The 26,280-nt window shown below is 49.5% G+C and overlaps 1 protein-coding gene across 1 annotated transcript in view; it reads left to right on the forward strand.

Annotated features, from left to right (window-relative positions):
• The window catches only part of LOC138473484 (deleted in malignant brain tumors 1 protein-like), a 1,627,178-nt gene that overhangs the window by 381,355 nt on the left and 1,219,543 nt on the right, over positions 1–26,280 (forward strand). Inside the window, exon 10 of the mRNA XM_069612128.1 lies at positions 7,315–7,620. Within this exon, the coding sequence (XP_069468229.1) occupies positions 7,315–7,620 (306 nt within the window). The remainder of the gene's footprint in view (positions 1–7,314; positions 7,621–26,280) is intronic.

A 26,280-nucleotide genomic window follows, 5' to 3' on the forward strand; every position in this document is an offset into this window, starting at 1 on the left:
TTCGTAACCAGTGCCTGTCTTCCTCCGGATCCAAAGGGGTTTTAGTTTCCATGGCTTGGAGGTCTGCACGTCCTGCCCACGGACGGCCACAGACTGCAGCTACTCAACACTGCTGCCAACTCTGCGGCCGCTCCGCGGTTAGTATGGGGTTTTATGGACCTCCTACACACTGGAAACAGCAACTGAAGAGAGACTCGGGTCTCTGTAGAGATGGACAGGGTACACTGCCACAGACTGCAGCTACTCAACTCTGTTGCCAACTCCGTGGCCGCTCCGCGGTTAGTATGGGGTTTTATGGACCTCCCACACACTGGAAACAGCAACTGAAGAGAGACTCGGGTCTCTGTAGAGATGGACAGGGTAGACTGCCACAGACTGCAGCTACTCAACTCTGCTGCCAACTCCGTACTTATATTTTTTACCTGAAACCTTGAGTCAGTGTTTGCTTGAGTCACAGTAATTGTGGTCCCTTTGTGTAATCTCTGCTACTGCTCATATACTCTTGAGATAAGCCTGGCTGCTCCGCTACTGCTACCACTCTGACATAGTAGTACAGGCTTGTACCAAAGGTAAAACTTGTATTGCCACCTGTGGTCTTAATTGTGTGTAGTGGTCCCTAAGGGCACGGCCCAGGATTCTGCCTAACACTAAGTATACTTATTATGTTTAAAATGTGTGTACACAGAGGAACATATCAGGGGGGAGTTTGACATTTCTGCACATACTTTTCTAGCCGGTCTTAGCTTGTGTCATAGACTGGGCTACACAGATATTAGATCTATTTTATTCAACTGGAACATAAAGACAAAAGGGGGGGGGGGTGTAAAGGTACAATAATCCACATGAAAAGACATGTATTATACAATCTCACTACTTTTTCAAGCCGCCTAAAGCTGGCTCATGGATTAGCAGCGCGCCACTTCTGTCACATTATCACATGTATGAATAAAGACTTTATATCACATCAGCGCCATAAAGCGCAAAGTACAGCTCCCCCCAGTGTCCCTCCCGCAGGTTAACACGGCCACTGTGCCCACGCTAATCAGTCGAGCACTTAACTCGTGCCCCACGCAGCCAATGAACAGAAAGGCGCTGCTAGAAAATGCTGCACAAGCCCAGCCTTCCCCTGGAACATAACTTTATTTCTCTTAATCCCCTGCAGCTTCGGGAATAACGGCCACAACGACCAGTGTCCCGCCGACAAGACCCTCAGGCAAGTACCCACCCTTTACCCTTTCTAGGGGCGGCCTCGTGGCACTGCAGAGAGGAAGCATGCGTTTCTGTAGCCTGCATTACCCCAGCCTGACTGCACTGCACTGCCCACGGGCAGCATGACCTCGTGGGGCGCCGCGGAGATTCGAACCTGTGACCTGGCCTCTCCCCACTCGTGGTGTCTGGCCGGATTACACTATTCCTAATTTGCTCTTGAAAATTACAAAACGTTGTCAAGGTGTTCGTTAAGAAAAGCCATGTATTCAGCTATAAAGGCCGAGCTTGTGTGTGTCCTGGAACCCTGGCACGGTGAAGGAAGTCTCTACCCATCTGCCCATCGTGCCTTTTCTTCTGCAAGGTGTACCTGCTCATTTCAATAGTTCTGCCCACCAGATGCATCGCATTGATTCACCCCTGGGGCACGTGCCCCCCAAGTCACAGAGCAAGGGACATTATGCATCACTAGACATCGCTGCATTCCCTGCAAGCGGAGCTGCATGCATCCTGCCCGCTCCAGAGCCCCCCTCCGCCGGCTGAATGGCTGTCTACTTGGTGCAAAGGGCTGCACGCCCTGCATACATCCCACAACCTGCCGTGACACAGCCACCCACTGCCAGACCCCACATTAACCCCCTCAACTTCTGTGCTCACACATCTACCTAAAGAGCCCCCGCCCCCACCCAGCCTCCACTACACACAACGGCACCCCTAGAAGCATGTATCCTAGCACCTGGGTGCACGAGGCTCAGACACACACTAGCGCGCCCCCTCTCTGCCCCACCAGCCCAGCCCTGATAGAACATGTTGTGTAAAGCAAGGGGCGTGTAGCGCACTGCTGTCCCTCGTGCACTGGCTGGGGTTCCACACACCAGGACGTGTGCAGCGTGCCTGCCCTATTCCAGGCCTCGAGGGACGGAAACACGTCAGCTTTTCAGCAAACCCCCCGTTATTATTCATGAGCAAAATGTGCCTGAAAGGATTCCAAGCGTTGACCATCTATCGCATGAGTATTAACGAGGGGGCGTCAGGTTTTCGGGCCCCAGGCCTGGAGTTGGCCACCCCTGCTTTAAGGCATCTGATGGCGTTCTAAACACCATACAGGGTGGAGACCCACATGCTCTTTCCTGTGCCCCCGATGTTTGCCTCTCTGCACCCCCTGCTGAGGAGGGGGGCCTGCATATTCCACCCAACCCCTCAGATGTCTGCTTGTAGTGCAGGGGCCGTGCTTAGGCAGAAGACACATGTAGTGTTACTTCAGTGAGCTGCGCCGCTCTCATGCTGATGACACTCACCGCTTTCTCTCTTTCTCTTCCTTTTCTTCTGGAATTCACCACAGCCTGATTAGTGGCTGTCAAATCTCGGATGTCCTCTCACTATCTTACGCTCAATGTTGGGAAAACGGAAGTCCTCTTTTTTCCCCGTTAATGCCCTCTCCACCACCCCTCCCCTGCCCTTTATTCCTTTTCCTGATCCCAGCTTCCAATCTCACTGACGGCCGAAATCTTGGGCTCCACTCTGACTCAAGTCTTTCCTTCTCTGATCACATTTCTCTAATTTTGCACACCTGTCGCTTTCACCGACACGATGTTCGCAAAGCACGGCCATTTCTCACTTTTTAAGCTTATAAACTCCTGATTTGCTCATTGACCCCCCCTTGCCTCTTATTGTTCCTCTGCCCTCTTTGCACTCCCTAATTCCTGTCTTGCCCCTCTCAAATCTGTATTCAACTCTTCTGTCTGTCTTCTCTGTCTCCTTTCTTTCCGATATTCCATCTCCTCTTCTCTTACCACTCTCGGCTGGTTATCCTTTCAAATTCAAATTCAATCTAACCTTTTCTGCCTTGTCTTTAAATCCCCATGGTCTGGCTCCCGACTCTCTCTCTGCTCTGATATCTGTCTATTCTCCTCCTTCTCTCCGCTCTACTTCCCAGTTTCTACTGGTGGCACCTTGTCATTATTATGTTATTTATTGAGCGCAGACCCAGCTTCGGGAAGCAACAGAGCGCTTTACCATCACAGGGGAAGGCCATGGTGAGAGAAGTAGGGAAACAAGGGGGCAGGGAGCCAACAGGGAAGGAATGGGGCAAGCAGTTTGGTAGCAAAGTATCTACAAGTAGTCAGGGGAGGAAACAGTAGAAAGTAGAAAAAATCCAGTCTCCGTCGGGGTGGGGAGTGGAGGGTGTGTGGACATAGGTGTTAGGACAGAGTCATTCATTGAAGAGGTGGGTCTTGAGCACCTTCTGGAACAGTAGAAGCGAGGGGGTGAGTCTGATGTTGATGAGGAGGTAGTTCCAGAGTCTTGGGGCATAGATAGCAAAGGCCTGTGTTTTGGTTCTTTCCTTCCTGCACCGGTGGAGTTCAAGTCTGCACATGTCCTTTCTTCTGGTAGATAGTAGACCCCCGGAGATGCCGAGTATTTCATTGAGATAGCTTTGGGAGCTCAGGGTGACAGCAGGATTTGCAGATGATATGGGCTTGTATCAGGAGCCAGTGCAGTTCGAGGAGGGTCGGGGTGATGTGGTCGAATTCACAATCCTTTGATGAGACGTGCTGCAGCATACTGGACACATCTCAGGGGTGCCAGGGAAGTCGCCGGAAGATCTTCCAAAAGGGCGTTGCCACCATCCAGGTGGCAGAGGACCATGGGTTGGACAGTGGATGCAAAGTTGTTTTCTGGGATCAAGGGCTTGATTTTCCACAGGAGAGAAAGTTGATACCAAACTATTTGTCTTTCTTGTTATGTCCTATTTGAAGGAGAAGTGTCTGTCGATGTCGACCCCAAGAGACTTGGTGCAGATGGCCAGCTAGGGTGTGAAGCGCGCAAGGTGTAAAGCTGGGTCTGGATGTCAGAGTATTCCGTATTGTTGGTCAGTAGTAGGAATTTGGTCGTAGAGGGGTTGAGCATCAGGTAAGCACTGGACATCCATATCTGGATCAATATGAGGCAGGCCTCTAGCCTGTGGTTATCTTTGAGGGAGGATATATTGAGGTACAGCTGGTGTCATCTGCATATTGGTGGTTGGGGATTTTGCCTTGATTGAGGAGGGTTCCAAGTGGTTCCATGGAAAGTATGAAGATAACAAGGAACAACATGGATCCTTGAGGGACTCCACAGGTGATGGGTAGAGTTGGTGAGCTGGAAGATTTGTATGAACTGGTGGTAATTAACACTGTCTGATTTGCGCCAGCCGAGGATGATGTCGCTGATCCCCATGCAGCGATGTAGATTGTCGGTGAGGGTTTGGTGGTCTACTGTGTCAAATGCTGCTGAGAGGTCAAGGAGAACCAGGAGGCAAGGATAGCAATCATTGAGGAAGGATTTTGAGGTCGTTGCCAATCACATTGATGGTTGCTGTTTCTCTGCTGCATCTGGGTCTGGAGGGGAAATGGGGATGGGGCGGTAGTTGCTTAGGTCGCCAGGGTCCAGTGTTAGTTTCTTGAGATGCAGGAGGATTTGTCCGATCTTAAAGATCGAGTGGAAGGTGCCATGAGTTAAGGAGCTGCTGATAATTGTCAGGTAAGGCAAGAGTACATCAGTCGGAAGGGTCTTGAGTATGGAGGCAGGGAGGATGTCGTCTGCATATGATGTGGCCTTCAGGGATGATAAGATGGCAGTGAGATCTTCCATACTCAGTGTCTTGAAGGTTGTCCAGGAAGTTGTGGTTTTGCAGGATGGAATGTGTAATGTGCTATGAGCTGTGGTGTTGTTGTCTATATGTTGGCGGATAATGCTGATGTTGATAAAGAAAGAGTTGATGGAAGCTTATTTTCCGATGGAGTGTGGTACGGGTGGGTTGGGAAGAGTGTTGATGCAATGTTGGATGGCTTTGAAGAGGGCTCTGCTTTCATTGTAGCCCTTGGCTATAGTGTTTTGATAACAGTTGGCCTTGGCAGTGGTGATCAGTCTTCTTTGCGTAGCACATAATTCTTTGAGCAGGACAAGTATGGATGTGCTGCAGGACTTTCACCAAGTTATTTGTTGTTTTCTAATAGTTCATTTGTTGAAGTTCAGCTCTTGAGTGTACCAGGGTGCGTAAGGTTTAGGCTTCAGGGTGCGTTGTTTCACTGGTGCATGGGTGTTGATGTTGGTTGTGAGGGTGGTGTTGAGTTCTTGGAGAAGCGAATCACAGTTCTGGTTCATCAGAAGTAGATTAGTCCATGTGAGGCGGAGTTTGGCAGGTCTTCGGTTCAGTGTCTCCAATGGGAAGTCCATGAATGATTTGATGGATTGCTTTCTTGGTTTCTGATTGTTTTACTTGACTGGCTTTATGTGACTAATTTAGAAGAGGATTGCCAGATTGTCGGACCAGTAAAGCACGACTGGAGAGCTGTGATGCAGGGTGGGCAGGGTGGTAATGATGAGGTTGGGGATATTACCTTTCCCTTGATTTGGGTCTTTCCTGTGCTGTTTGAGATTCAGTGTGTCAAGTGGGCAGTGAAGATCTTCGGTATTTAACTTGGTTGCTAGGTTGCAAGGGATGTTGAAGTCGCCAAGGAAGATGTGGGCATGCGTGAGGACATGGTGGTGAACACGTCTGTTAAGACTTCAATGAAAGAGGTGTTGGGCTTGGGTGTTCTGTGTCTTCACTGTTCTACTCACCCTTCTTCCTGTGTCTTCATTACACTATTCACACTTCTTGTGTTGTTGCTAAATATCTTCACACTTCTTCCCGTGTCTTCATTATACAACTCAAACTTCTTCCTGTATAGTCATTATCCCCTCACACTTCTTCATGTGTCTTCATTATACTACTCACACTTCTTCCTGTGTAGTCATTATCCCCTCACACTTCTTCATGTGTCTTCATTATACTACTCACACTTCTTCCTGTGCAGTCATTATCACCCTCACACTTCTTCATCTGTCTTCATTATACTACTCACACTTCTTCCTGTGCAGTCATAATCCCACTTACACTTCTTCCCGTGTCTTCATTATACAACTCAAACTTCTTCCTGTGTAGTCGTTATCCCCTCACACTTCTTCATGTGTCTTCATTATACTACTCACACTTCTTCCTGTGTAGTCATTATCCCCTCACACTTCTTCATGTGTCTTCATTATACTACTCACACTTCTTCCTGTGCAGTCATTATCACCCTCACACTTCTTCATGTGTCTTCATTATACTACTCACACTTCTTCCTGTGTAGTCATTATCCCCTCACACTTCTTCATGTGTCTTCATTATACTACTCACACTTCTTCCTGTGCAGTCATTATCCCCCTCACACTTCTTCATCTGTCTTCATTATACTACTCACACTTCTTCCTGTGCAGTCATTATCCCCCTCACACTTCTTCATCTGTCTTCATTATACTACTCACACTTCTTCCTGTGTAGTCATAATCCCCCTCACACTTCTTCATGTGTCTTCATTATACTACTCACACTTCTTCCTGTGTAGTCATTATCCCCCTCACTCTTCTTCCCGTGTCTTCATTATACTACTCACACTTCTTCCTGCGTAGTCATTATCCCCCTCACACTTCTTCATGTGTCTTCATTATACTACTCACACTTCTTCCTGTGTAGTCATAATCCCCCTCACACTTCTTCATCTGTCTTCATTATACTACTCACACTTCTTCCTGTGTAGTCATAATCCCCCTCACACTTCTTCATCTGTCTTCATTATACTACTCACACTTCTTCCTGTGCAGTCATTATCCCCCTCACACTTCTTCATCTGTCTTCATTATACTACTCACACTTCTTCCTGTGTAGTCATAATCCCCCTCACACTTCTTCATGTGTCTTCATTATACTACTCACACTTCTTCCTGTGTAGTCATTATCCCCCTCACTCTTCTTCCCGTGTCTTCATTATACTACTCACACTTCTTCCTGCGTAGTCATTATCCCCCTCACACTTCTTCATGTGTCTTCATTATACTACTCACACTTCTTCCTGTGTAGTCATAATCCCCCTCACACTTCTTCATGTGTCTTCAATATTCTACTCACACTTCTTCCTGTGTAGTCATTATCCCCCTCACACTTCTTCATGTGTTCTCAATATTCTACTCACACTTCTTCCTTTGTAGTCATTATCCCCCTCACACTTCTTCCTGTGTCTTTATTTTCTCCTACAGATCTAGACCTGCACCTGGTTAATGGACCGAACCGTTGTGCCGGCCGAGTTGAGGTCCACTATCGAGGTTCCTGGGGCACAGTGTGTGACGACGCATGGGATATAATGGATGCAAGTGTCGTGTGCAAACAGCTTGCATGTGGCTCTGCACTTTCCTTTACTGCCAAGGCTTTCTTTGGTCAGGGCACAGGCAACATTCACCTGGATGAAGTCAAGTGCCGGGGCACAGAGTCTGCCCTGTGGGACTGTTTCAACAGTGGCTGGAACGTTCATAACTGCGCCCATCAGGAGGATGCTGGGGTCATCTGCTCAGGTATGAAGGGGTCCTTTCTGTTGGGTTTGCAGTCCCCCCTCAATGAAGAGATGTATACTTATATAAGGTACAGAGATGCTTCACACGCAGTCTACCTAGACCTCTGGGCGCATTCCTGCCCTGTGTGACTTGAGTGAGTCTTGAGAGAAAAGATTTGTTTTATTTATACAGGAGGAACAATGCTCTTTTGATCACAAAAGAACATACAATAGATAAGAAATTAGATTTGACGGGAAGCAGTAAGCTTCTTACAATGGGGTGAGTGAGTGCGAGTGACATTCTGACCAGGTTGTGGAGGCGAGTAAGTGGAACAGTCACCAGGGACAATACTAAGTAGACATACACAGATCAAAAACAATGAACATTGGGCATTTTAAAGTGCAAGTATGTGGTACGGCCAGCTGTGCTCGGGATATGAACATGATGGATGAAGAGCTAGAGTGGAGGCAGAGGAAGTGAGGGACAGAGGCAGGTTAGAGGTGATGGAAAATGCTAGCCTAAATGCAGAAGAGCTGTGAACATTTTAAAGAACTAACTACTGAGACTTTGCAGCAAAAGCTGTCGCAATACACTTGAGAAAGTAAAAAATGCAAATGGAACAAATAAAATGGCAGGTATTTGTATGCATTGCAAAATCCTTAAATTGTGGCAGGTTTCCCTGTGTACAGGTGGAGGGGGTTACAGGAGGTAGGCAGTGGCTTGCAAACAAGTCATCCTGGGCCCTGTATTGAATTTCTTCTCCCTTAGTAAACTGCACATTGCACTGTTTGCACTGCAAGAAGTGCCTATCGCTATTACAGAAGGGACCCTATATGTGAGCAGAACGTTTCAATTAGGCAGGAAAAAGAGTTTCCCAGGGACCCACAGAAGATGACCCAGGGAGAGATACACTGTAAGACACCTGACTGTGGCGGCCCCTTCTTAGCCAGCATTGAACCGTTAGTGGCTGGAATTTCTTTAAACTGCTCCACAAACACTGCATCTATTCTTTAAGGAAAAGGCATGTGTGGGTGGAAATGTACAGTGTGATGAATCGAGCGACGTCATCACTCCCTCCCTGGGGAAAGTCTCCTCCAAGGTGGCCAGGGAAGGGCAGCCGCTACCTGATCCCGACCCTGGGAGTGGCTGCCCGAGGAAGGATCGTATGGGGGTATGGTGACAAGAAACACAACACCCACCTTTTCATTCTGTGTATAACTGCCCTCCCCCCAAGTTAACAGACTGTTATGGCTTATTGTGATATTAAATCCATCCAACCATCTTATACTGATAGTGCTGAGACGACAATGAAGACCAGAGTGATAATGATAAGTAGAACCAGGAAGCCTACGCTGCGCTCTAGTTGTTGGCGGGAGCTACATAGTAGTGGGACGTTTATATACTCGTTAGCTGAGAGAAACTGAGAGAGAATCATGGGGAAACAGATACCGTAGTCAACCTCGCTGCAATGCAAACCCGATCAGAAGCAGGAAAGCAGGCAGAGTGCTGCTGACGCTGGAAGGCTGGTGGAAATGGGCCGGGGCTGGGGTGCAAGAGTTCTGCTGTAGTGAGACCGATTGCAACGCAAGGCTGGCAGGAGACGCAAGAGACCAAGCAAGAAGTGGAGAAGGGGCGGAACGCTGCACTGAGCCGCCGGCAAGCCACAGTAACCATGGGACGACACGAACAATGCCGGAGCAGCCATAACAAACCAGTGCGCCCAAAGGGGAAGAGCAGGACACTATAGTGCTTCAGGGCAGGTGCAGCAGACCATGGGGAAAGTTAAAGAGTCTGTTGAAGCGTGCGGAAAATCCTGTGACAAGTAATGAAAATACTGATTAAGAAGGTGGAGGCTAATTAATCAAACTGATAAGAACAGCCTAGAAAAAGGCTATTGCCTTGTGACGTGTACACGTTTGAAACATACCTACATTGTAAAGAGCAGTCTGAAAAGTCCTGACAGGAGAGTAAACCAGGCACTGTGCAAGTTGGGAACCCGCAACATATATAAGGGTGGAACGTTTTGAAGGTGAGTCTGGAGACCCATATCTGAACGTATTGTTTAGTCCTGGCAGGAGAAGTTGAATATTGGAAAGTCCTGGATAGAGGGTGAACTAGGCCAACCTGAATGTGTAAATATCGTGATGCCCTGGCAGGAGAGCAAGCAAGGCCAAAGTGAATGCAAGTATGGAGACCCACATTGTTGAGAGTGTAGAATCTAGGAGAAGGGAACCATACTCGCTGAGTGTAAAAGAACTGTGAGGCACTGTGAATTATAAAAGAACCCTGGACCATGGAGTAAATCAAGGGGTGAGGAAGAACCCTTAAGTGTGGGATGCTAAGGGAAGGGAAACATACCCCCTTCATTGGAAAGTTGCCTTTTGCCATGGAAAGGAACTGTGGTAGAGAGCTGAAGAGAAGCTGTAAACTCGAGGGAAGGGGAGACCTTTGTGCATCGTTCGGATAGCTGTGAAACGCTGGAGAACTTTAACCTTTTGGAACTTTATGTTGGGACATTAAAAAAAGTACAGATGGCCAGTTGAAAGACTTTTTCCTTTTGCAGTTTTTCTTAGGTTTAGCTTCAAGGGTAAGATTTTGGACACAGGACAGAGAACTCTTTATATTTTTGGAGATTCTAACACTGGCATCCTTTAGTTTTGTTGAGGCAGGGTAACCCCACAGTGTTAGCGCGAGATAGGTCTTTTTCCAACCCTACTTTTAGTTTAATACAAGCTAATAACAACCAGCAGAATGTCTCTGTGTCCGAGACTTACTCCTGATTCATTAAAAGCAGCCTGCACTTGGGGAAATCCAACAAAAGCTTACACCTGAGAAATGACCACAGAAAATAGAAACAGGCGAAGGGAGGTGAGTTGGCAAGGCAGTAGTACTTCGGTAGCATTGGCAGATGCCAGGAGTACCACCATTATAACTCACTAGATGTTTTGTGTGTCCTCTTCAGTCCCTGCACCATCAGCCACTAAGGTGGCGACACAGGCAGCAGTCATGATTTCCAAGCCAGCGTTGCAGAATTGACTCTGATGGTGCAGTATGACAGCAGACAACATAACACTGAGAAGTGCAGTTGGAACCTGCACATCTTAGTGTTATTGCAAGGATGCTAGCAGGGGACCTGCTCCTCTCCCCTTGAGGTGAGAAACGGATTCCAACCTCGCTGGAAGGTTCTGAGACAATCGTATTTCTCATGCATCACAGCGTGCAGCCGCACCTGCATAGGAACCGTCACAAGCCCTTGTTAGGGAGGATTCTCGTTTATGGCTAATTTCCCTCACCTAGTGAGTCCCTCAGCAGCTTGGGTTTATATTGTCCACCTGGTAGGAGTGTGAGCCTTTTTCCCACTCTTACATGTGTTTTGCCATGTGTATTTCTACTGTTTGTGTGATCTTGGGCTCTGAGGCCACACCACTCCATGAGCCCCACTTTTTGTGTGTGTTACACAGCACCTTCAGTGCAGTGACACAGGGTTGTCTTTGAGACTTCCCACTGACTCCATTTTTCTGGGGCTGACTACTCTCCCACAGAAACATGTAAAGTTGCCATTAACTTTATGTAGTCATTTAAAACTGCAGACCCAGTACACCCCATCCTGCATGGAGTACTGGAAAGGGTTAATTTCTAACCCTTTTTGTCGGTGCCTCTCTGAGCTTTATTTTGCTCTTTTAACATTTAGACTTGGCTGGTGGCTGTGGTATCTACCCTAACTTTTCTACCGCGATTTTACTCTATAAACGTGGTACTGTTTTAGGCTATTATATTAGCCTCGAACATAAACCTGCTTGACCAAATACTCTTTCTTTTGGCTCTGGTCAGGTTTATTCACCATTTCTTTTTGTTAAAGTCCTTCTTGTGTTTTACTTTGTGTGGGCAAACCAGGTTTGTCTCCTTTGTTCGTCGGCTTTTGGCGGGCTTCTGTCCAGAAACCCTCCTTTGGCGTCTGGGTGTCTAGGTGGGCTGAATGTGAGGGAGGGGTGTAGTCACCCCCTGCACAGGGTCTCCTTGGAGACCCAGGTCGCACTTTGTGTCCGTTGGCTGGAGGGGTTGTCCGGGCTGGACAACCCCCCTGCTATGTGATTGACAGCCAGGCTGTGTGAATGGGGGATTTTCGCATAAAAGGCAGGACTCTTGGGCTGGAAGTCAGGATCGCCACTGGAAATGCAAGGAACGGAAGAGAAGCGGAGAAGAAGACGGCTGCTGCAACTACCGATTTGCAATGACCGTCAAAAATTGATCACATATATACCCCCGGTAACGTCTTTGTTTCACAACACCGGTCTGTCAAATCCAAAGGTACTTATCTTGAATTGTGCTGCACAAAGTGAATTGGTTATGTGTAGTGTATTTTACGTGTGGTTTTAATTTAATAGAAGTGAAGTGTTTTGCGAACAGATGGTGTAGAAATAAATGTACTTTTACTTTTTAACCAAAAACCAGTCAGTGTTTGCTTGAGTCACATTAATTATAGTCCTTTGTGTAATCTCTACTACTGCTCATTTGCTCTTGAGATAAGTCTGGCTGCTTCGCTACTGTTACTACTTTAACAGTGTAGTACGGGCTTGTACCAAAGGTGAATTTGTATTGCCACTTGTAATCTTAATTGTGTGTAGTGGTCCCTAAGGGCTCTGCACAGGATTCTGCCTAACAACCCTTGCAGAGATGTTCACCTGATGATGGAAAACTGGACCAGGCGGCAGCGTTTGCAACACATCATAGTGACATCTCACTGGGTGTGGACCACAAGTAGTGTTATCCCAAGGAACTCTCAAGTACCCAAACAAAAGGGCTTTTGGGTGGCAAGCGCTACTATGAAATGACTTAATCAGTGGTTTTGAAGAACGCGGCATCTCACCTTCTGCTGACTTCAAAGTGCAAGATGATATCTTAAGCGGGTATTTAGAATCCATCGGCATGCAGAGGAAGATGCCCCTTGCAGTATTCTTCTAGCATGGTCCCTTGCTCCGGCCCTCCAAAGTACTAGAAATGACCCTGGTCCAGATGGAAACATGAAACCCTTGGGGTTAACATCATAAAGCACCTACTCAAAGAAACAACAGCATCTAGGAAAAGGGTATTCTAGGAGAACCATTCCAGATCCACTGCCTCTAATGATTCACGGTAGTCGAGTCAAGACCCCACTGGGGAAAACTATTTACCCTAAGGGAATTCAGCAGCATGAATTCCTTAAAAATGCAGGAAGTAAGATCCTCCAACAACCCATCTACACTTTTATGGCACCCCAGTTACTGTCAATGTGACAGTTGCCAAACCTTTCCGGAAACCATCCAATAAAAATTCTAGAATTACATAAGCCACACAGGACAAGAGATGCAATGCTCGAATATTTAGTGGTAGAAGGCAGTCTGATTTCATGCACCACTGCCTCTGAAGACACCCCTAGCTGCCTAAATCCGCTGCATCTCAACCTGCAGGCCATCAGACTTCAACTCTCTAGTTTGGCCAGAGGGATCATGGCCTCACACCTGAGAGGGCATGGGTCAAATGTGAGGATCAGTTTTGAGGCAACAGCCAGGCACCACAACAAGGAGAACCAAGTTCTCCTCGGCCAGCAAGGAGCAGTTAGATTCAAGTCTCCACCTCCACTCATGAACTTCCAGAGGCCCCAGTGTCTGATGGTTCAGAGGTTCAGCCTGGAATCAATGGAGGTTTGTGCCCCAACCAAGACGGTGCCTCTTACATGCCGCAGTGACCTTGCCAAGATGGCCGCCATGGCGTTTCAGCACCAGGAATGTGACATCCTGCAGTAACGATTGGCGCAGCTCTCGTTGGGATAATTGACCACCAGTCGGGTAAACCAGTGCGTCACAACTCCTCTCCTTGTTGCACTGGCGCACGTTTCTTTGTCTTACCTTGCACTCTAGAGAATGGCTTCTGTCATGTTGTTAAATAGAGCACGTAGCCCTCCCTCATCGTTGTGAGGGGAGGCTCACATTTGGGCCTGGACACAGGAAGTGATGCTGGGTTAGGGAGGGGGCTTCTGAGTTGAGGCAGTTCAGTTACTGTGACACAGGTGTGTTGGTCTGCACTGACCTCTGTGCGTGTGTTTATTGGAAGGTGGCCTCCCTGCCCTGAGAGGTCCTCAAGGTCGGACAAGGCTACACTTGATATTGGTGAGAAGGAAGTCCCTGAGGGACCCACGCCCCAGGCCCTACAGCTCCCGGCCCAGGGAGAGCTGCCCGGTGCACTGCAATGCCAGCTGCACATCCACGCGGTTTGGAAAACCGTAGCTGCGCAGCCCAGGAGGGTGCCATTGGGCACAGCAATCTCGCATCAGCGCACCTCCTTGCAAGGGGCCACCGGAAGGACCCAAACCCCCCCCTCCTCATCAAACACAAGGTATCGGGTGATAAAGGGAGAGGCAGCAGTATCAGTGCAGCCCAAGGGTAGACAGGGTACACAACCATAGTGCAGCACCACCTACAGGGCCTGATTCCTCCCGCCTTGCTCATGAGGGGGAGGAGAAGCCCACACATGGCGGTAGCCAGCCAAAAACTGAACCGTCACTGCGCGAATGATATTGTACACTCCAGAGTGCACAAACCACCAGGGAAAGGTGAATTCCCCCAGTGGCGCAAGAGGGTTAACCACACAGAGGAAACCCAAGAAAAAAAGAGGGGTAATCCACACGCAACATATCAGGAGACGAGGTTGCCTCCACATCAGGAGGTAGAGCATCAGGGCTGCAGCTACCCTCGGGAGGAGGTACACAGGTATTGCACCTACCTCATGCATTGGACCTGCGGGACACAGGTTACCTAGGGACACGCTGGGCAATATGGCTACGGGACTTCCGATTCTATGTAGTAGCTGTGGGGCTCACCGACGATACACGGCTAAAGAACACATTGTCCATAGCGGTTGGACCCGCAGTCAGAGACATTGCTGGAGAACTGCTCAACCTTGAAACAGTGACTTTCCAGGACTTACACATAAAACTGTCCGAATATGTTGCGCCACACACCAACGTCGATTATGAGAGACACATCTTTCATACCACACGCCAAGACAGAGGAGAATTACTAGACAACTTTGTCATGAGACTACAAATACAATTAAAACACTGTGAATTCCATCGGTACTCCAATGAGGAGGCAATGCCGTTGCAGGTTATTGCAGTATGTGACTCCCAAGCCTTTAGGAAAAAGCTGCTACTGAAGCAGAGGTCATTGGAGGACATTCTGGCACTCGTACGCATGGAAGCAGCGGTAGAGTCATAACTAGACAACCTGGACAAGGTGACAATACAATCCAAAGTGAATTAAAGCAAGACCTTCAACAAACTACACACCTCCACAAATGTTCCGGCCAGAAGCACCAACGCCACGTGCTTCAGATGTGGATATGAATATCCTCACACAGGTGAATGCCCGGCACTAGGGCAGAAGTGTGCCGCCTGCTGGGGAGATGCTGGGGAGATGGCCATATTCGTACCGTTTGCCATCACAACTAGGATATCACACAGAGAGTGAAGGAAGGCCACTCAAGCAAGCTCACACAACACTGAGCCAGGTGGTGAGCCTAGAAGACACAGACGCGATGAGCGTAAGCACAGCAGATCCTGTGCATGTGAAGAGCACAGGCCGTCAGATGGGTCACAACACTGGGGCCACAAACGGTACGTTCAGTACATTGAAATGAGGTCTCTGTCCAGTCATGACTCAGTATCCTCAGGTGATGACCAACGATAGAAAGGGTACGTCTGGGTGCTTAACAACACCACAGCAAAGAAACACAGCCCTATCCTCATGCTGCACGTCAACAACACCCCCATAGAATTCCTTATAGACACAGGAGCTACGGTTAACATCATAAGTGAAGAACCATACAAAGCACTCCCACAGCCCCCTCATCATCAAGCGATCCACTATCGACATGTATCCCTATGGCTCAACGTCACCACTACACTGCAATGGAATCATCACCGCCACATGCACCCACAAGCCTGTGAAAAAATCCAACTACATGTGCTCAAGACTGAAGTGAACAGCGGCTGCATCCTCGCCTTTAAAACTGACATAGAGATGGACCTGCTACACATCCTGTACCAACTCATGGCTCACAAATACTTTGCAAGGCCTGAAGATATATAAATGGCATTTCCAAAATTATTTAATGGTCTGGTGAAACTCAAACATCGCAAGATTCAACTGCATATCAACCCTGACATGAAACCCTTGGCCCAACACCTTGGAGAAGGTGGCCTTCTTAAGCAAGAAGCTCTGTGGTGGTCTGTCAAACCCAAGCTTACCCTCTATATATCAATGTCCAAGAACAGTATCTTCTCTGGGAACCACGGAAGATAATGCCAGGAACCTCCCACCTCTAGAAACGAGAGTAGACCAGTAGTAGTCACACACATGGCCACCTCTGTCTCCTGGGGTGGAGGTGGCTGTGTAATGCGCCTTTGTATGGGTTCATATGTGGCCACCTCTGTCTCCTGCGGTGGAGGCGGCCTTGTAATGCGCCTTTGTATGGGTTCACACATGGCCAACTCTGTCTCCTGGGGTGGAGACGGCTGTGTAATGCGCCTTTGTTTGGGTTCACACGTGGCCAACTCTGTCTCCTGGGGTGGAGACGGCTGTCTAATGCGCCTTTGTATGGGTTCACACGTGGCCACCTCTGTCTCCTGGGGTTGAGGCGGCTGTGTAATGCACCTCTGTATGGGTTCACACGTGGCCACCTCTGTCTCCTGGGGTTGAGGCGGCTGTGTAATGCGCCTCTGTATGGGTTCACACATGGCCACCTCTGTCTCCTGAGGTTGAGGTGGCTGTGTAATGCACCTCTGTATGGGTTCACACGTGGCCACCTCTGTCTCGTGTAATGCGCCTCTGTATGGGTTCACACGTGGCCACCTCTGTCTCCTGGGGTGGAGGCAGCTGTGTAATGCGCCTTTGTATGGGTTCACACATGGCCAACTCTGTCTCCTGGGGTGGAGGCGGCTGTGTAATGCGCCTTTGTATGGGTTCACACGTGGCCAACTCTGTCTCCTGGGGTGGAGGCGGCTGTGTAATGCGCCTCTGTATGGGTTCACACGTGGCCACCTCTGTCTCCTGGGGTTGAGGCGGCTGTGTAATGCACCTCTGTATGGGTTCACACGTGGCCACCTCTGTCTCCTATGGTGGAGGCAGCGATGTAATGCGCCACTGTATGGGTTCACACGTGGCCACCTCTGTCTCCTGGGGTGGAGGCGGTTGTGTAATGCGCCCCTGTATGGGTTCACACATGGCCACCTCTGTCTCCTGGGGTGGAGGTGGCTGTGTAATGCACCTCTGTATGGGTTCACACGTGGCCACCTCTGTCTCCTAGGGTGGAGGCAGCGATGTAATGCGCCTCTGTATGGGTTCACACGTGGCCACCTCTGTCTCGTGTAATGCGCCTCTGTATAGGTTCACACGTAGCCACCTCTGTCTCCTGGGGTGGAGGCGGCTATGTAATGCGCCTCTGTATGGGTTCACACGTGGCCACCTCTGTCTCCTAGGGTGGAGGCAGCGATGTAATGCACCTCTGTATGGGTTCACACGTGGCCACCTCTGTCTCCTGGGGTGGAGGCGGCTATGTAATGCGCCTCTGTATGGGTTCACACGTGGCCACCTCTGTCTCCTGGGGTGGAGGCGGCTATGTAATGCGCCTCTGTATGGGTTCACACGTGGCCAACTCTGTCTCCTGGGTGGAGGCGGCTGTGTAATGCGCCTCTGTATGGGTTCATACGTGGCCACCTCTGCATCCTAGGGTGGAGGCAGCGATGTAATGCGCCTCTGTATGGGTTCACACGTGGCCACCTCTGTCTCCTAGGGTGGAGGCAGCGATGTAATGCGCCTCTGTATGGGTTCACACGTGGCCACCTCTGTCTCCTGGGGTGGAGGCGGCTGTGTAATGCGCCTCTGTATGGGTTCACACATGGCCACCTCTGTCTCCTGGGGTGGAGGCGGCTGTGTAATGCGCCTCTGTACGGGTTCACACGTGGCTACCTCTGTCTCCTGGGGTTGAGGCGGCTGTGTAATGCACCTCTGTATGGGTTCACACATGGCCACCACTGTCTCCTAGGGTGGAGGCGGCTATGTAATGCACCTCTGTAAGGGTTCACACGTGGCCACCTTTGTCTCCTGTGGTGGAGGCGGCTATGTAAAGCGCCTCTGAACGGGTTCACACGTGGCCACCTCTGTCTCCTGGGGTGGAGGCGGCTGTGTAATGCGCCTCTCTACGGGTTCACACGTGGCCACCTCTGTCTCCTGTGGTGGAGGCTGCTATGTAATGCGCCTCTGTACGGGTTCACACGTGGCCACCTCTGTCTCCTGTGGTGGAGGCGGCTATGTAATGAGCCTCTGTACGGGTTCACACGTGGCCACCTCTGTCTCCTAGGGTGGAGGCAGCTATGTAATGCGCCTCTGTATGGGTTCACACGTGGCCACCTCTGTCTCCTAGTGTGGATGCGGCTATGTAATGCGCCTCTGTACGGGTTCACACGTGGCCATCTCTGTCTCCTGGGGTGGAGGCGGCAATGTAATGCGCCCTTGTATGGGTTCACACATGGCCACCTCTGTCTCCTGGGGTGGAGGTGGCTGTGTAATGTGCCTCTGTACGGGTTCACACGTGGCCACCTCTGTCTCCTGGGGTGGAGGTGGCGATGTGCGCCTCTGTATGGGTTCACACGTGGCCACCTCTGTCTCCTGGGGTGGAGGCGGCGATGTGCGCCTCTGTACGGGTTCACACGTGGCCACCTCTGTCTCCTGTGGTGGAGGCGGCTATGCAATGCGCCTCTGTATGGGTTCACACGTGGCCACCTCTGTATGCTGGGGTGGAGGCAGCTGTGTAATGCACCTCTGTATGGGTTCACACGTGGCCACCTCTGTCTCCTGGGGTGGAGGCGGCGATGTGCGCCTCTGTATGGGTTCACACGTGGCCACCTCTGTCTCCTGGGGTGGAGGCGGCTGTGTAATGGGCCTCTGTACGGGTTCGCGATAACCTGCACCAGGAGCTGCATATGGGTGAGAATGGGAAAATAATCAGACACTCGTTCTTATGTCCCTTAAAGGTAGAACCCCCCTTTTAGATATAGTAGTACCTGAATGCTCAAAGTCTGGACTGTAACCAACAAGTCCCCACTGGATATCTGGTGTTTGAATCACACTGGACAATCCAAAACAAGAAAACAATTCTAATGAGCTCATGTAAAGGTCAGCATGGTATCTCCGGATTCACATGTTTGCAAGACACAGAGGTGTTTATATCCTGAGGGAACCATGTGATAATAATTGCAAGTCATTGTCAACTTCCCGGGGGCCATTTTGGTATGGGAATGTTTATCCAATCATGGTGGCCAACAATTACCAAAACAAGTGAAACCAGTCCTAAAGATAAGGGTAGTACCAGCCACTTTTACCCCCTAAAAATAGGCAAATACTCCCAAAAACTAAAAATCGGGAGTCAAATTACTCCCCAAAAGAAATGGGAAACAGACATGTAGGTGCCTGTACTGTCTACTTTCACCCACAGAACTCTGTGGATGTGTTTGGAATAGACGTGGTGCCCGAGGAAGGAAACACTATTATTACTGCCTGATCCAAAGCAGCAAAAATGTATCTTTTAATGTCCATGAATGATTAGGTGCAAAGAGATATTAATTCACTGTTAAAACATATTTTACTCGCTTAGAAAATATTCTCATTAGGAATGGGACTTACTTTTTTACTCCCTAAAAAAACATTTTATTCCCAACTTTAAAAAATAAGGAGTAAAAATGCTCCCACTTCTAAATCTTACCTGGAGAACTGAGTAAACTATAGCATGTTACCCCTTGCTGCATTCCCCTTATGAGTAGACCAACTCTAAGGCCCCACCTCATTAAGTCAGGGTTGAATACTTAGTGTATCCTGCTCTTGCTCCCCTCATGCTGGTACCCAGTGCGATGCTTTAGACACATCAGCACCCCTGGCTACCCCTCTTCTAAGGTGGCAACCTGCACATCCTGCGGCAGACGAGCCCCTTTGATGGGAAAGCAAAGAACAGGAACTGGCATGGGGGGGAGGAAGCCGAGCTTGTAGGCCTCCGTATTGGAGGGGCTCATGGCTTCCTCTGGGTCGGAGAAAGGAGCTGTAGAGAAATACATCTTAGGAAGGTTCTGACGAGGAGGCCAAGCATCTCAGGTGAGGAAGGCGGGGAAGGGAGGGAACATGTGGGGGGAAAGATGTGTAGAGGGTGCCATCCAAAACGAAGCACCCTCACAGCGAAGATCTAGAAATCCTCTTTCTAGCACGTTCGGAAGCAGGCCTCATACTAGGAATATACGTTTTTATATTTATAACGCAATGTTTCCTTTTCTATTTCCAAACTTTTTTTTTATTTCTACTGCACACCTGACCCATAGAAAATTGACCCCATGCCCTGCAGGGACTGGCAAGTGAGACATGTCCAAGGCTCCTGCTGGAATAGGAGCCTGACCTCCCACAGAAAACATCTGCTCAAACTGTAACTCTTGACAAACTTCAATTCACCTGAAATTGAATTAATTCAGATTGTTTACAATCAGTCCAAGCAGCTCCATCTCTGGGGAATTTCCACTGGGATGGAATCGTTTTCAGCTTCTCAGTCTAAAGCTGCAAATGTAGCAATGAAGGAAAGCGCCTGGAAGCACGGGTGGGAAAGCTAGGAGAAGTCAGGGAAGCTGGAGTGAGTGAGTAACAGCAAGCACTCCTGGTAATGCCTGAGGAGATGAAGTCAGTTCTAGACTGTTAGACTAGTAGCAATGAGTTCTGCAGAAGGAAAGCGCCTGGAAGCACGGGTGGGAAAGCTAGGGGAGGTCAGGGAAGCAGAAGTGAGTGGGTAACAGCAAGCACTCCTGGTAATGCCTGAGGAGGTGAAGTCAGTTCTAGACTGTTAGACTAGTAGCAATGAGTTCCGCAGAAGGAAAGCGACTGGAAGCACGGGTGGGAAAGCTAGGAGAAGTCAGGGAAGCTGGAGTGAGTGAGTAACAGCAAGCACTCCTGGTAATGCCTGAGGAGATGAAGTCAGTTCTAGACTCTTAGACTAGTAGCAATGAGTTCTGCAGAAGGAAAGCGACTGGCAGCACGGGTGGGAAAGCTAGGGGAGGTCAGGGAAGCAGGAGTGAGTGGGTAACAGCAAGCACTCCTGGTAATGCCTGAGGAGATGACGTCAGTTCTAGACTGTTAGACTAGTAGCAATGAGTTCCGCAGAAGGAAAGCGCCTGGCAGCACGGGTGGGAAAGCTAGGGGAGGTCAGGGAAGCAGGAGTGAGTGAGTAACAGCAAGCACTCCTGGTAATGCCTGAGGAGATGAAGTCAGTTCTAGACTGTTAGACTAGTAGCAATGAGTTCCGCAGAAGGAAAGCGCCTGGAAGCACGGGTGGGAAAGCTAGGGGAGGTCAGGGAAGCAGAAGTGAGTGGGTAACAGCAAGCACTCCTGGTAATGCCTGAGGAGATGAAGTCAGTTCTAGACTGTTAGACTAGTAGCAATGAGTTCTGCAGAAGGAAAGCGACTGGAAGCACGGGTGGGAAAGCTAGGGGAGGTCAGGGAAGCAGAAGTGAGTGGGTAACAGCAAGCACTCCTGGTAATGCCTGAGGAGATGAAGTCAGTTCTAGACTGTTAGACTAGTAGCAATGAGTTCCGCAGAAGGAAAGCGCCTGGAAGCACGGGTGGGAAAGCTAGGGGAGGTCAGGGAAGCAGGAGTGAGTGAGTAACAGCAAGCACTCCTGGTAATGCCTGAGGAGATGAAGTCAGTTCTAGACTGTTAGACTAGTAGCAATGAGTTCTGCAGAAGGAAAGCGACTGGAAGCACGGGTGGGAAAGCTAGGGGAGGTCAGGGAAGCAGAAGTGAGTGGGTAACAGCAAGCACTCCTGGTAATGCCAGAGGAGATGAAGTCAGTTCTAGACTGTTAGACTAGTAGCAATGAGTTCTGCAGAAGGAAAGCGACTGGAAGCACGGGTGGGAAAGCTAGGGGAGGTCAGGGAAGCAGAAGTGAGTGGGTAACAGCAAGCACTCCTGGTAATGCCTGAGGAGATGAAGTCAGTTCTAGACTGTTAGACTAGTAGCAATGAGTTCCGCAGAAGGAAAGCGCCTGGAAGCACGGGTGGGAAAGCTAGGGGAGGTCAGGGAAGCAGGAGTGAGTGAGTAACAGCAAGCACTCCTGGTAATGCCAGAGGAGATGAAGTCAGTTCTAGACTGTTAGACTAGTAGCAATGAGTTCTGCAGAAGGAAAGCGCCTGGCAGCACGGGTGGGAAAGCTAGGGGAGGTCAGGGAAGCAGGAGTGAGTGGGTAACAGCAAGCACTCCTGGTAATGCCTGAGGAGATGAAGTCAGTTCTAGACTGTTAGACTAGTAGCAATGAGTTCTGCAGAAGGAAAGCGCCTGGAAGCACGGGTGGGAAAGCTAGGGGAGGTCAGGGAAGCAGAAGTGAGTGGGTAACAGCAAGCACTCCTGGTAATGCCTGAGGAGGTGAAGTCAGTTCTAGACTGTTAGACTAGTAGCAATGAGTTCCGCAGAAGGAAAGCGCCTGGCAGCACGGGTGGGAAAGCTAGGGGAGGTCAGGGAAGCAGGAGTGAGTGAGTAACAGCAAGCACTCCTGGTAATGCCAGAGGAGATGAAGTCAGTTCTAGACTGTTAGACTAGTAGCAATGAGTTCCGCAGAAGGAAAGCGCCTGGAAACACGGGTGGGAAAGCTAGGGGAGGTCAGGGAAGCAGGAGTGAGTGAGTAACAGCAAGCACTCCTGGTAATGCCTGAGGAGATGAAGTCAGTTCTAGACTGTTAGACTAGTAGCAATGAGTTCCGCAGAAGGAAAGCGCCTGGAAGCACGGGTGGGAAAGCTAGGGGAGGTCAGGGAAGCAGGAGTGAGTGGGTAACAGCAAGCACTCCTGGTAATGCCTGAGGAGATGAAGTCAGTTCTAGACTGTTAGACTAGTAGCAATGAGTTCTGCAGAAGGAAAGCGCCTGGAAGCACGGGTGGGAAAGCTAGGGGAGGTCAGGGAAGCAGGAGTGAGTGGGTAACAGCAAGCACTCCTGGTAATGCCTGAGGAGATGAAGTCAGTTCTAGACTGTTAGACTAGTAGCAATGAGTTCTGCAGAAGGAAAGCGCCTGGAAGCACGGGTGGGAAAGCTAGGGGAGGTCAGGGAAGCAGGAGTGAGTGGGTAACAGCAAGCACTCCTGGTAATGCCTGAGGAGATGAAGTCAGTTCTAGACTCTTAGACTAGACCTGGGGTTACACAGAGCTGATGGTTTTTTTTATGCTCCAAACCCCCCTTCTAGTTTTATTCCCAATACCTTGGAGGAGACACCTGAGGGTGAACCAGCATCAGGATTCAGTATGAGCTGAGCTGAGCTGAATTATCTACCCCTGGCTGGGAGGGTCCTGGGTAATGGCTCACAGCCTCCTTCCTGCTGAAGGCATCACTCGCTCTGGCTGTGCCGTTTGCTCCACCTGTTGTGAGTTTGTGAAGACATCAAATGTCAGCATCAGTCTGAGTACATCTCTATGGTGTTTAATTGACCATGCCCTGTAAAATGTCTTTATTTTATCATCCACACAGATTCAAGAGCAACAACCGCGTCAATCAAGGCCCCAGGTGTGCGCAAGTACCTTTCCATTATCAATGTATCTCCTGTGATTGGTCATGTGGGGGGGGGGGGGGGCGGTGTGGAGGGACCTGTAAAGGGTGCGATGAAGGAGCCAGTTGGATTTGCAAGTAGGTGCGCGTGCTATGGGCGGAGATGGCAGAGGGAGAGATGAGGAGGGGCTGTCTGTGTGGACATGTGTGGACATGGGAAGCTGTGGCAGTGTGCCATTGTTTCACAGACTATCAGTTCACAGTAGCGTGTGGGTCTGTGTCTGTAGGGATGGAAGGGGTCCTGGAGCAGGAAGAGGGGCTGGGGGAACACCCATAACAAACAAAAGAAAACGATTGAAATGAAATGAAGCCTTCATGAAAGGATAGTCGATGTAAGAATGTAGGGCCCGTGCTGGGCTGGCATTGTATTGGAGAGGGAAGAAGGGGGCATGGCTCTGTTGAGTGGGATGGAAGTGGGCTGAGGGACCTGTAAACACACGGAAGGAGGGCACTGGGATACACAAGAACAGGCAGGGGCACAGCCCCACAGAGGACTACACAGTTAGCACAATGGCGATGAACTGGGTGGTGGGGGCGCAAGGACATGGAAAGGACTGGGTGGCAGTGAATGTGGCAATGTACCCCCATGACTATTATAATCAGCCAATCATATCTTTCTACAGGTTGGGTCTATGTTTTATGTATGTTTTACACAAGTCAACCTACTGTGCATGTAACACAGTTCTGCCCATCTTGGATGGTGCAGAGTTTACACGCCTCATCATGCATGTATTGTGCCTCTAGAATGAATGCATTGTATGCACTTCTGCTCAGCACTGAATGCTTTCTGCTAATCATGCCTTTACAGTTCTTCTGTAGCCATGGATTGTATGTACCATTTGTTAGGAAAGATTCCCATTTATGTGAAGTTTTCCCTCCAGTTGTGAACCCCCCCAACTTGTTGCTGCTGTTTTAACACCATGGGTTGGCTTTGCCAATGGAGCTCAGCCTTCTGCTGCACTCCTCTGGGCTTTTGCTCACTTTTTAGGGGAAAACTGGCATGCCCTTAAGATAGTCAGTACTGGGAGGCTCTTTGTCTTAGTCCTTTCCCATGTTGCAACTTTCCTGCAACATGTTGCAAGTGCACAATGTGCAGTGCACGTCGGTCTTCCTTTCGTTCCCATAGGCCCTAGACTCGCTCAAAGGATATTTTAGGAGAAGTGCCGATGTGCACTGGGCAGGGCAGGTGGAAGTTTATCTTCTAGTGTATTTTTAAACCTTTCTTGCCATGCAAACCGTGTTTGACGCAGTTGGCACAGGAAGGTGGCCTGGCTCCAAAATGGCCATGCCACGAGGTTCTTTGTCCTGTCCTTTGGCCATCTTGCCCCTTTGCCTTCCCCAGGTCGAGCCGACCCGGGTCAGTCCTTATTTGGGCATGCATTTTCCTGCAAAGCGCTAAGCTTTCGTGGGCTTTGCATGCCTTGTGTGTGTGTCTCCAGGATGTGGGCTGGACTGTCTAGTTCCAATACACATTCTGGGTGCCAGAGAGACTGGTGTGCTGTGAATGACTGGGACCACTGTGGCCCATGATTGGTCCATATCTGAGCAGATCTCCCATTGGGTCCTCTTTGTCTTAGCGTGAAGGAGATTCTGGATAAGACAAGGCCCCAAACACCCACACCAGGTCAATCTTGTGATTTCTCACTGAACCTAGGATACAATCAAAGTATCCTGAAACTAAGAAGCTGAGTCGAGGAACTACTGGTGACCTGTTGGAAGGTTTGGCACTGTGAGCCCGCTGGACCCCTCAGCATCTGATCAAACTACAAGGTCTGCGAAGATGCTTCAACCCATTGGAATAGTGGGACCAACTATTCTCGGCACCTTCATCAAACCCTGGAAGTAAGCCTTCTCGGAAGTGTCCCTGGGCCAACCAATGGGCTGACCAGCTTGTGCAGAACCTTTGCTCTGACACTGCCGCCATTTCGAGGAGACCCTTGAAACTTGGTACATCGCAAGCTCTGTGTTGACGGCACTCTCACACTGACACTGCCGCCATTTCGAGGCGACCCTTGAAACTTGGTACATCACAAGCTCTGTGTTGAAGTCACTATCACACCGAATCACGTACACTTGGCATTCCCAGATCTGGAACAAAGAGAGAGCGCCCGAACCAGAGTAAACGTGGTTACTGTGTTGCCCAGCCGTGGTGACGAATTTCACAGGTGCCACCAGGAGCAGAGAAATCGCCACTGTCCCACCAGGGAATCATCACTGTAACTTTGCTGCTGAAAGCTGCAGAGCCACACAACTGCCACATTTGAACCTGCAACCAAAGTGGACTCAACTGGCGGAGTTTGGTCCGGAGTGCACCCCAGGTCGGTGAGAACTTGCAACCATTACGGTTGGCCCCTAGCACATCCATCCACTTTTACGCACTTCATTCCATTCCCAACTCCTGGAACCTGTTCTGCCCTTTTGGGAAGACCCTCCACGAATAGTGGAAACTCGTTCTTCATCACCTCACCCACCTTCTTGAGCTGCTACAGCCCCTGCAAGAGACTCTGTTTTTCGCCCATCTGTACGATCGCGTGCACCAGTGTTTACCAGTACTTTTGAGCACTAGGCTCCACTCTTCGTAGGGACGGGACTGCCACTCAGTTAGGGATTGATTGATAAAGAACTGCCTAAAGACTGTTTGCAGTGCTTGCTGCCTCCCCTTTTAGGTTGTGGACCCATTCTGTGCTTTTTAACCCTTTAGGCCCTGGTGGTATTGTATATATGGATTGTAGTAGGATTGTATTGGTTTAAAGGTATTACTGTTGATAATTACTGTGTGTTGAAACTCAAAGGCCCTGAATAAATGTATTTGTATTTTTGATATATATACACCTGACTGGGAGTGATTTATAAGTGTCCTTTACTCTGTGTGCTCATTGAGGTCTTTCAGTCTCCCTCACCCCTTCTGAGACCTAGTTTTGACCGTCGCCAATGCTACCTTGATTGGTCTGGCTTTTACCATTGCTCATTGTTGTGTGTACTTCTCTTACCGTGCTTTTAATATGCTTCGATATGCCATGTATCATATG

This window comes from Ambystoma mexicanum, chromosome 8 (assembly GCF_040938575.1).
Source record: "Ambystoma mexicanum isolate Mex_15411 chromosome 8, UKY_AmexF1_1, whole genome shotgun sequence".
In the NCBI taxonomy this organism is placed as follows: Eukaryota; Metazoa; Chordata; class Amphibia; order Caudata; family Ambystomatidae; genus Ambystoma; species Ambystoma mexicanum.